General features: G+C 37.7%; 1 protein-coding gene across 10 annotated transcripts in view; it reads left to right on the top strand.

Annotated features, from left to right (window-relative positions):
* CPSF160 (cleavage and polyadenylation specificity factor 160) overlaps nucleotides 1-10419 on the top strand; it is a 68166-nt gene extending 57747 nt beyond the window's left edge. For 8 of the 10 annotated variants that reach the window (XR_016040383.1, XR_016040385.1, XM_020671837.2 and 5 more), the window contains 6 exons: nucleotides 1372-1602; nucleotides 1790-1921; nucleotides 2168-2341; nucleotides 3108-3293; nucleotides 8766-9148; nucleotides 9761-10419. Coding sequence is in view for 6 of the 10 variants with exons in the window: in XM_020671837.2 (XP_020527496.1) it covers nucleotides 1372-1602; nucleotides 1790-1921; nucleotides 2168-2341; nucleotides 3108-3293; nucleotides 8766-9148; nucleotides 9761-9875 (1221 nt within the window). In the remaining 4 variants the exon portion in view is untranslated. Of the gene's footprint in view, nucleotides 1-125; nucleotides 465-1371; nucleotides 1603-1789; nucleotides 1922-2167; nucleotides 2342-3107; nucleotides 3294-8765; nucleotides 9149-9760 lie in introns of those variants that run through there. The other 2 variants (XR_016040384.1, XR_016040382.1) reach the window with 2 other exon arrangements.
* Nucleotides 10420-10638: the final 219 nt, after the last annotated feature.

A 10638-nucleotide genomic window follows, 5' to 3' on the forward strand; every position in this document is an offset into this window, starting at 1 on the left:
CCCATGTCTCTTCCCAACTCCAACTGTAACTCTTGCTTATAGGGCTCACACCATTTCATCTGGGTAATAGTTTTCTAAGAATCGTTATGATTACAGATTCTTGCATGTGAATATATGCTTTGCAGTTCAAATGCTGGGAAAAAGAAGTTTGTAACCTTTCATGAGGGTTATTCTTGCTATCAGAATAAGCTCATTGTAATGCGCATAGGAGTTGGGCCAGAGAGTCTAGAGGGCAGAAGCAGGTGTCCGGTGTAATGGGATGGTGCAAGTTTTGTCAGGGGGGACGTGGGATGTGCTAAGAAGAGAGTGAGGTGGCAATAAAGAATGGTCCTTATAAAGCTCGCTAAGCTTCGCCTCCCCCCTTACTGAACTGAACTTTGTAGTCGGCATTCAAAACTCCCACACAAGTGATTAGTATACTGGGAACAATTGGAGTTGCGCAAAACGCTCTCTCATGGAGAGAGGTATGCTTGCAACATATTTGGGACTTGTAGGACACTAATTTCAGAGGGTATGCCCAAAACTTCAGAAGTGAATGACACATCTGGAACCTGAGTAGTAATGAAAAACTGGCCTCAGAAGGTAGTCGTACAGGGGCTCTAGGCAAAAGGCAGATCCATCATGCTACTGTTTGATTGATGTGATTATAGAGTTCGAGACTTAATAACTACAAAGCATAATGTAATTATAATGTGTTAATAAATGATCAAGGCATTACAGACTTGCTGTTGGCTGGTAGATCACAAATTTTGTATGTCGAACATAAGAGGGTTGTTTATGATGATGCATAGTACTTGTATACTTATGGAAATCTTGCCGAATCTGGGACATTAGTGGTGGGTCTGGTATTCTAATAAAAACTATTACGCATCCCCAACAACTTATATGAGGCATTGTACAAAGCTGGATGGCTTAGCAAATGATTCATGATTGATTAATTTGAATCTGCAATGATGTCACCTGTCCAATTTATGTTAAAATTTCTTAATCTTGTGATATGTTTAGTAATTTTTCATGATGAAAAGCATGTGATATAGCCTCTGGGAATTTTGTAAACAATACTACAATCTCTTTCCTCGAAGCTGTTAGCCTGATTTGGAAACTCGTCTTTGATAATTCCCTTTTGTTAACCTGCAAAGGAAACCATTATATATCAAATCATTTGAACCTGCAACATGAAAATATTCTTGTTATCATAGCGTGGTTGCTTCTCTGTTGTGATATTGATATCCCACAAAATAATTTGACAGTTTTGTTCGATCATCTTGATTATTCTGATTCGGACGTTGCAGAATTTTCATTTCTCTGGCTATTGATATGAATATCTTATTATGGTATTGTGGTTGAATTAATCTTCTACTTCTGTTTCAGGTAGCCAAACCATCGAGTCAAGTTCTCACATCTCTTGTTGATCACGAAGTCAGCCATCAAAGCGAACATGATAACTTAAATCCTGAAGATCTAAATAGGTCCTATTTCATAGATGAGTTTGAGGTGCGCATTCTGGAACCTGCAAAAGCTGGTGGTCCCTGGGAAACAAAGGCCACTATCCCAATGCAAAGTTCTGAACATGCAATCACAATACGTCTTGTATCATTATCTGTGAGTGCATTCCTTTTCATTTTTCCTAGTTGAGGTTCTGGTTGGTACAATCTATTGATAATAGTGTAACCGTTTGTATATTTATGTTCGTAATTTAATTAACTGTAGTTGATTGTGTCCTCGCTCGGTGATTAAGTCAGATGTTGATAACTTGATATACGTCTTCTCAAATTGTTTTGCTCCTCAGAATACTTTAACCAAGGAAACTGATACACTTTTGGCCGTGGGGACTGCTTATGTGCAAGGAGAGGATGTCGCTGCAAGAGGGCGCATAATTCTGTACTCTGTTGGACAAAATGCAGATAATCCTCAAAATTGGGTACTCTTAATGCAATATTATTCTGTATCGTCTTAGTTGTGATCTTTCTTTGGAACCTTTTCTTCCTTTCCATTTGCATTATGCAGATAATCCTCGAAATTGGTTACTCTTGATGCAATATTATTCTGTTTCATCTTAGTTGTGATTTTTCTGAGGAACCTTTTCTTCCTTTACATTTGCATTATGTTTCTTTCCTCGTGTGCTTTTAACATCTATAGTCTAATGGCTTGCCAATGATTGTTGTAGGTCACGGAAGTTCACTCGAAGGAATTGAAGGGAGCTATCTCTGCTTTAGCCCCCCTTCAAGGTCATTTGCTGATTGCTTCTGGCCCAAAAATTGTCTTGCACAAATGGAATGGTACCGAATTGACTGCTGTTGCATTTTTTGATGCCCCCCTATATGTTGTGAGCTTAAATATTGTAAGTTTCCTATGTGATTGCTTCCAAGTTTTATTCCTGTATATATGTGATTGGTAATTAGGTATTTGACGATGTTTTTGTTGAAACTTCAGAACTCTGGCATTTAATTTATATTCTATATTGATTCTTATGAAAAACATTTTGCACTTTTCTTCTGCCTGTTATTCTCTTTCCACATTTTGTTTTTCTTTTGTCTTGCTCTGGACACAACTCATAGGAAGTGTTTGTTATGAAGTGTTTTTTGCATGATTGATTGTGGAAAGATTGACACGGAGAACCTTGGTAAGATTTTCACCATTAATGTTTTCCAACATGCCCTGATTGCTTTCTGTAGCTAACCAATTTCTAGAGAAATTTCTAGAGAAATTGTCTTCCAACAGTGGCATATCCTACGCACCACAAAGTAGAGTAGCAGATTTTCCAAACGGGGCATGGAAAGGGTATTTGTTCCTTACAATGAAACGGATATTTGCTATTCACCAACATTTTCTTCGTGGTTTTTGACATTTCTTCCCATAATGAACATATTTGCGCAAAAATAGCCCCTAAAAACGAGGGGTCAAGGTCAAGAGGCTACAAACTACCCTCCTTAATTTCAGTCATTATTGCCCCCTCTGCAACCCTCTGTTTATTTATTTTCATTAGAGAAGACATGTGGTGTTAATTTGTAACAGTCAATTACCTATACACAGCATTTAATAATTATCTCAGAATGAAAGCCTTGAAAGGTACCAGCCTATAGTTCTGCATGATATTTGAATTGCAGGTGAAGAACTTCATTCTAATGGGCGACATTCACAAAAGCATATACTTCCTCAGTTGGAAAGAGCAAGGGGCTCAATTGAGTTTGCTGGCCAAGGATTTTGGCTCTCTCAATTGCTACACCACTGAGTTTCTGATTGATGGAAGTACACTTAGCCTTGTAGTTTCAGATGACCAGAAGAATATTCAGGTATCTCTATTCAGTAGTGAACATCTTCTGATTTAGAAAACATAATTAACTGTATTGTTTTGGATGCTTTTCTATTATACAACTGGGGCTAAATTAAATTTAAAAAGTATTGAAACTAGTAGACAGCTGCACTGGATGTCATGGTGGCAAAAAATATTCAAAATATGAAGAAACATCACACTTAGAAAAAACAAATATTCAGTCAAAAGATGTTGGGGGGTACCGAGATCCAAATTTTCCTTCCTATAACTAACAAGGAAGTTATTAAAAAATAACCAGAAATTGTATCTCAGACGTTTCGATGTTTTCGCCCATGTTTACTTGATATGCAAAAAGATTCCATGATACCCTGGTATGGTTATGAATATCAATGAAATCACGAATACAGTGAATAATGGTCAGCTGTTCTATGGAAATCTAAATATGGATTTGGTCAGCTATTTATGTAGCTCATCTCCATATATGAATGTTACTTATTTTATCGTTATTAATGTCTTCATGTGTACATTTATGTAGGTTTTTTTATTCCTTTTTTTTTTTTTTTTCTTTCCTGATTAGTAGATTTATGTAGTTGTTGGTAGCACTTGTTGCAGTTGCACACGTATATGTTTGTACCTATCTATCTATGCATATGAATACTTATCTGGTTCCCATGACCAAAATTACTCTTACCTAGAGGTACCTAAGCAATGGACAAAAGATCTAGTGAATGTACACCATATGCGTGCTGTTTATGATTTACCATTGTAACATAGCCATCGACTACCCATCTGCAATGAACATTGGAGTTGTACCATGGTTCATTGACCAAAAATATCAGACATTTGACAGAGCTCCCAATTCATCTACATTGTTCCATTTCCAAGATGGACATTGGATGCTCGACTGTGGATGTTGTTCCATACATAACTTGTGTAAGGTGTATTTTTCCTAAATCTGCTATTGTTGTTTGCTTATGTACCACAGTAGCGATCATCATCATTTTGGTCACTTCGCTAGATTACTAGTTATGGTTCAAGTCTTAAACGATTAAAAGAATAAGGTATGTAGGGTTCAAGTCCATAGCTCAGCTCAGCTGGAAGGCACTTAATGCTTGCAAGTTTGATGCTGTGGGTTCGAACCCTGTGAACCTATCCAACTGCTTTTAGTTATCCATCTGCTATGTTTGATGATTCTGCCCCAAACATGGGGAGAAAATTTCAGCAGACTATGATTTTGGCTTTGCCTAGGGCTGGCAATAGGCTGGTCAGCCCCTGCGATAACACCCCGGCTCTTGCTACTAAAGCTAACTCGCAGGCTGAGCCCAGCTATGAAATCCAGGCCTGGTGGCTCATCCAGGCCCCCCGCTAGTACTTGCTATTTTTTTTTTTTTTTAATTTAAATAAAAGTTTTAAAAGTGCGTTAGATGGGATTTGAGCAATATTGGTTGGCATGCATGCACACTAACTATTACAACCTGAATCCACTAGTCATGAACTTTTTTTTTTTCTCTAAATATATAGATAGTGTTCATCAATACTTGTTTTCCATTTGTGTGTATGTATGTGTTTGTGTGACATTGCACTTTAACTTTAAAAAAAGCAATGCATATAAAATTTTCCATCCCATGCCCCTTTCCCCCTGGTAATCACAATTAGCTCTCTCTATCTCTCTCTCTCCCTCTCTCTCTCTTTTGAGGGAGCTTGATCATTTTTCTAGGAATCTCAATCCCTTATTCGTATGGATCTGGATTCCTCTAATGAGGGAGCCCAATCCCTCTATTTGTGGATCTTGATCCCTATCATGTTTGGATCTAGATCCCCAATTCAGGGATCTCAATCCCTATATTTGTGGACCTCCATCTATATCATGTAGTGATCCAAAAAGTCTTAAAATATTTACAATTGTTATATATAGGTTGTGGAGTATTAGAGTATTAGACTAGAATTAGTAAAAGTATAAAACATATCACGAATTAATATAATTAAAGCATTTAACAAAATGGGACGAGGAAACCTCGTCCGTTGCGCAATGGGATCTAGTTTCCATGAGCATTGGATTTGCTATCCTCTATTTATGGATCGAGGACCCCAATTTGTTTGGGTGATGATCATTGGGTATTTGGGATTGAGATACCATGAGAAGTGGGTAAGGCGGCTCTTGCAAAATGGTGTCCAAATCCCATGAGCATTGGGTCTGAGATCCTTGTTATATGGGATCCCACTTGGGCTAGATACGTTGTACAGATCTCAATCCTGGAGTACCAAAACTTTTGGATTATGTCAATCCGATGATCCCATTCTCGTTCTCGGAGCAGTTACTGCTCTAGTTCCCAATAGCTATGGGTTAGATGTACGTACAACCCAAATTTCAGATAAATCCAATTTGTAGGACGATGTTAGAATTTAAACACTATTGGATAGTCATGGTTGTCTAATGGACTTTGGATGGTGATGAGCCATGAGCGAAATATTGTAGAAGTTTACTCTTAGGTATGTGTAAGTGTTGTCTAGAAATACATATATACATATACATACGGCAAGATGGGAGTGGCACCTTTTCTTTCTCGAGGAAGTTAGTGGAAAGTCCCACCAAATGAGATCAGATTGGGATCGACGGTTTCAAGCTCTGAAACTGGCCTTTGGATTCGAGGACAAAATTATGTTCATTCGATTCGACGCCCGCAACTCTTTATACCCAGGAGGCGGAGGGAGCCAACCCAGCCTTAGCATCAACGCCAACAGATCCTTGCATGGGAAAATTTATATAATTTGACACCTTAAATTGTAGAATTAAGGTGCACCTCAAAACTCCATCAAAAGAAGTTGTTTTAACATTGGAAAACCATCCAATTGATCATCTCAACATTAAGATGTATGGATATAGAAAAAAAAAAATCAATCTGTGAATAAATAAGTGGCCTACCGAGCGCGTAGGCGGGCCAGGGGGATTGGGCACATCACCCAGGCGGGTGTCCTGGGTGGGTGCCTAGTGGCCAGCCCTGGGTGGCCGCTCAGAGGCAAAAATGTGGTCTTTTTTAACCCAAAATTAGGGGAAAAGGAGGGGTTTAGTTTATTGTGTGACCTAAACCCTTTTGTTTATCTTTAGAGTGGAACAAAAAAAACAATCACTTTTTTATATTTCTAAAAGATTGATCGGGTAATTTAGAATTTTGAAAAATTAATCCAAACATCTCCTTTTTTGTTTGGATTTGATTTTGATGCTTTTTTAAGCTTAGTAGGGGTTGGTTTTTTTTAAAGTATTTGAGATTGGGTAGCATTTCAAACATTCAAGATTGAAGATCTAGGAAAAAGGTTAGTTAAAAATCTTCATATTTAAGATTTTATTTGTTATTTGTCTTCTTCGAGTTCTTCTAGAAGTGGTGATCCGGGTTGGATGTATGGTTATAACCCAAATCCAAATGACAAAAATCATATAAGATGTAATTATTGCCAAAAAAAAGATACTAATAGGGGTATAAGCCAAGTTGAAAAAACACTTGCTGGTATTAGGGAGAATGTTGCCCCGTGTTAAAATGTTATAGAAAATATCAGAGAGGAGATTAAACAATATATGAGTTCGGTAAAACACAAATAGAAACAAAAGTCTTGTTATTTGGATAAGTTTATTTCTGGTTCTTCTAGAAGTGGTGATCTGGGTTGAAAATATATGATTATAACCTGAAACCTAATGATAAAAATTGTATAAGGTGTAATTTTTGTGAAGAAGGTATCAATGGAGGTATTAACCGATTCAAGAAATACCTAGTTCGTATTAAAGAGAATGTTGCTTTTTGTAAAAAGGTTCCTGAAGCTATTAGGTATGAGATTAGACAATATTTGAATTTAATAAAACCAAAAAAGGAAGAAAATGAGCCTTTTAAATGGAAATATCTTCTTCAGGTTCTTCTAGAAGTGGTGATCCGGGTTGGAAATATGGTCATTACCCGAATCTGAATCACACAAATTGTACAAGTTGTAATTATTGTGGAAAGGATAGTAATGACGTATTTACTGGTTCTAGAAGCACCTTGTCGATATTAAGGAAGATGTTTTTCCGTGTAAAAATGTTCTTAAGGCTACCAGGGAGGAGATTGAGCAATATTTGAGTTAAGTGAAATGCAAAAAGCAAGAAAAGGGTGAAAAGGCACTAAGTAGAGCAGCCAAGACTCCTAGAGCCTCATATGCACAGAGTAAGAGGGGGATAGAAAAAGATGATGAAGAAGCAGATTCAGAAGAAACAGAGGAGGGCGAGCATTATGTTGAAGAGAGAGATGACTTTGATGATGATGACCTAGAATCTGATGCATATGATGAGGCTTAGCCAATTTTTTTTATGATGACCGAAGACATTTGAATCTTGGTGTTGAGTTTTAGACTATATATATATATATATTTTATTTATTTATTTATTTATTTTATTTTTATTTCTAGTTTCTACTATTTACTCTTATGTATATGCATGTGTGGTTGTATTATTGTATGGAACCATGGATTGTGGAATGGTATGAACATTGAAGCATGGAGTATGATCTATGGAGTATGGATTATGGATTATGCTTATATTATTAACTTACTAGTTAGTATTATATTTTATTCTTGTTTTTGCTAGTAGTCTATCTACTACAAATATACAATAGTTTGGAACTTTTTGGATTATGGGCTTTTTGATATTTTATGATGTATACTCATATTCCCCTGCCCCCTGCCCCTCTTCTTCAACCTAGGTCCTAGGCCACCCAGAATCTAGTAGGACCCCCCCGGATGCCTAAGGCCCGACATTTTTTGGAACTCTAATTTCAACCCCCAAAAATAGTACATCTTGCAACATGTTTATCTGGGCCGTCCATTGCAAGATTTTCATATGTTTATAGATCTGTTTTATTTGAACCAGTTTCGGAGTTTTAAACTTTTATAATTAGCGATGAAAATATATTTTCAGGCTATCCTAAAAATTTTCAACACCAAAATTGCATCTTCTGACATTTTGGCAGTATGCCTTACTTTGATTGTTTGGGCCTTAATTGGATAGTCTATATGCATGCTTTCTCACGCCCGAATTCCCTCCTATATGTTCTTTACATTGTTCTCTGTTTTTTGTAAAAAGTGAAAAATAAAAATAAAAATCTGGAGAGAGTGGAACTAATGGTCCCATCCCGCATCAATAATAAGCCTGGGCTGGGCCACCTAGACATCGTTTCAGGGCTGTCCTAGGCTAGGGCCCTTGATTTGGGTCCAGGCTTGGGCCCACCATTGTTCGGTCCATTGCCAAGCCAAGCCATACTCACCGCTATATCTAGTGTTTTGGGTGGATAAAAAAACGAAAAGAGAAAACAAAGGTAAATGAAAAAATTTAGTTCTGCACCTGCTATATCTCTCCACCTGGAAAATTTGAAGAAGAAAAAATAATAATAATAGGAGGCTGGGCCAGTATTTGTTACATACGCACAGAGATATACATATACAGACGTGTTAAAATTGTTGGGTTACGCAGATTTTCTACTATGCACCTAAATTGATGGAGAGCTGGAAAGGGCAGAAGCTACTTCCAAAAGCTGAATTCCATGTTGGCTCACACGTGACCAGGCTGATGCGCTTGCAAATGCTCCCAACTTCTGATCGAACCAGTGCATCTTCAGGAACCGATAAAACAAATCGATTCGCCCTCTTGTTTGGCACTTTAGATGGGAGCATTGGGTGCATTGCACCCCTTGAAGAGCTCACATTTCGCCGCCTGCAAATGCTGCAAAGGAAGTTAGTGGATCGTGTTCCTCATGCGTGTGGACTAAACCCTCGGGCGTTTAGGCAGTTCAGATCTAATGGAAAAGCTCATAAACCAGGTCCAGATAATATGGTGGACTGCGAGCTTCTTTGCCAGTAAGTGATTGCATCTTTATTCAATGTGTGAAGCTTTATTATGGGAAGTGTTTGTTTTCCTGGTAAAAAAGGAGGGTAGACTGATATACAATGAATTGGAAAAACCATTGTCTTTTGGTATTACCATCCAATAGAAAAATGGATGGGAATGGAGGGGGGTTACTCCGACAGGCAAGGACTCAATTGCTGGGTTCCCCTCTCTCTCCATTTGATTGGGCTGTGATGACTCCCATGGACTTATGGAGAATCATATACCCTTGGATTATATTATGCTCTCCTTAGTGGAAAGAAACGTGAAGATATTGCAATACCTTTATTTGCTGATTTAAATTTTTTTTAAGTAATTTATGGTAACATAAAATTACGTTTGTGAACTTGTCTTAAAACAAATATAATGAATAATGGTCTCCATAAATATAAAATTACGTTTATGAACTTGTCTTTAAAAAATATAATGAATAATGGTCTGTTTGTTTTTGCCATTTTTCAGATATTCATTTTTGTAGTATTTTCCGTGTTCATAATTTCCCCTTGGAAAGTTAAAATTTTGTAGGGGAAACTCCTAAGAGCAAGGCTTGTAACTTGGCTTTTCTCTTGTTCATGCTTATTCAGTTATGAGATGTTGCCTTTGGAAGAGCAGCTGGACATTGCTCATCAAATCGGTACCACCCGTGCCCAGATCGTGACGAATTTGAGTGACCTCACTCTTGGTACAAGCTTTCTATAAAAATTTGTTTTTACTGGTATCCCCAAATAGAACAGGTGACCAACGCAAGCAGGCAACTCTCTCTCTCTCTCACACAGTAAGGAAACATGGGTTTTCTAGTCAGTGGTTCCTTTCATCTAAAGCCTAAGCTCGATGGGAAGACTTGGCTGGTTTGCTTTCAACTCATTGCACGTCCGTCCCTCCCTCCCTTCCCCCCTCATTCCTCTCTCTCTCTTCTGTCTCCTCTCTCTCTCTCATATCACAGGTTCTTTTCATCTGAAGTCTGGGTTCAGCATGGTAAGTGTTCTGAGACGTCTATAATTTATTGTATAACCACTGTAAGTGGTTGTCCCGAGGGTTGTGATCCTCTTGGTGCCCTCCTTGTATGTAGTTTAACAAAGAGACTAGTGTAGATTAACAAATGAGACTAGTTGGACAGAATTTTGACTATCGGGATACCTGCCAGGAGATGGCATCTGAAATGCCAGGCTTAAAAGATATATTTATTAGCTCAAACATCATTTTAAAAGTGCTATGATAAACTGTTTGTGCTATTTCCCATTCATTTTTTGCGCTTGTCGGTTTTTTCTTGCATGTATTTGTTAATCTATGGTTTCATACTTGCATATTTTTTTTTCGTTTTGTTTTTTGTTTATTTTGTGTGCAGGGTAACAGAGAGAGAGAGAGAGAGAGAGAGAGAGAGAGAGAGAGAGAGAGAGAAAACCTCCTAAATCGTCCATTTGCATGGGCTGAAGTCCTGTTCTGTAGTCTTTTTTTTTTGTAT

This window comes from Amborella trichopoda, chromosome 9, assembly GCF_054954075.1.
Source record: "Amborella trichopoda isolate Santa Cruz 75 chromosome 9, AtrichopodaSantaCruz75HAP2 v2.0, whole genome shotgun sequence".
NCBI classification, from domain to species: domain Eukaryota; kingdom Viridiplantae; phylum Streptophyta; class Magnoliopsida; order Amborellales; family Amborellaceae; genus Amborella; species Amborella trichopoda.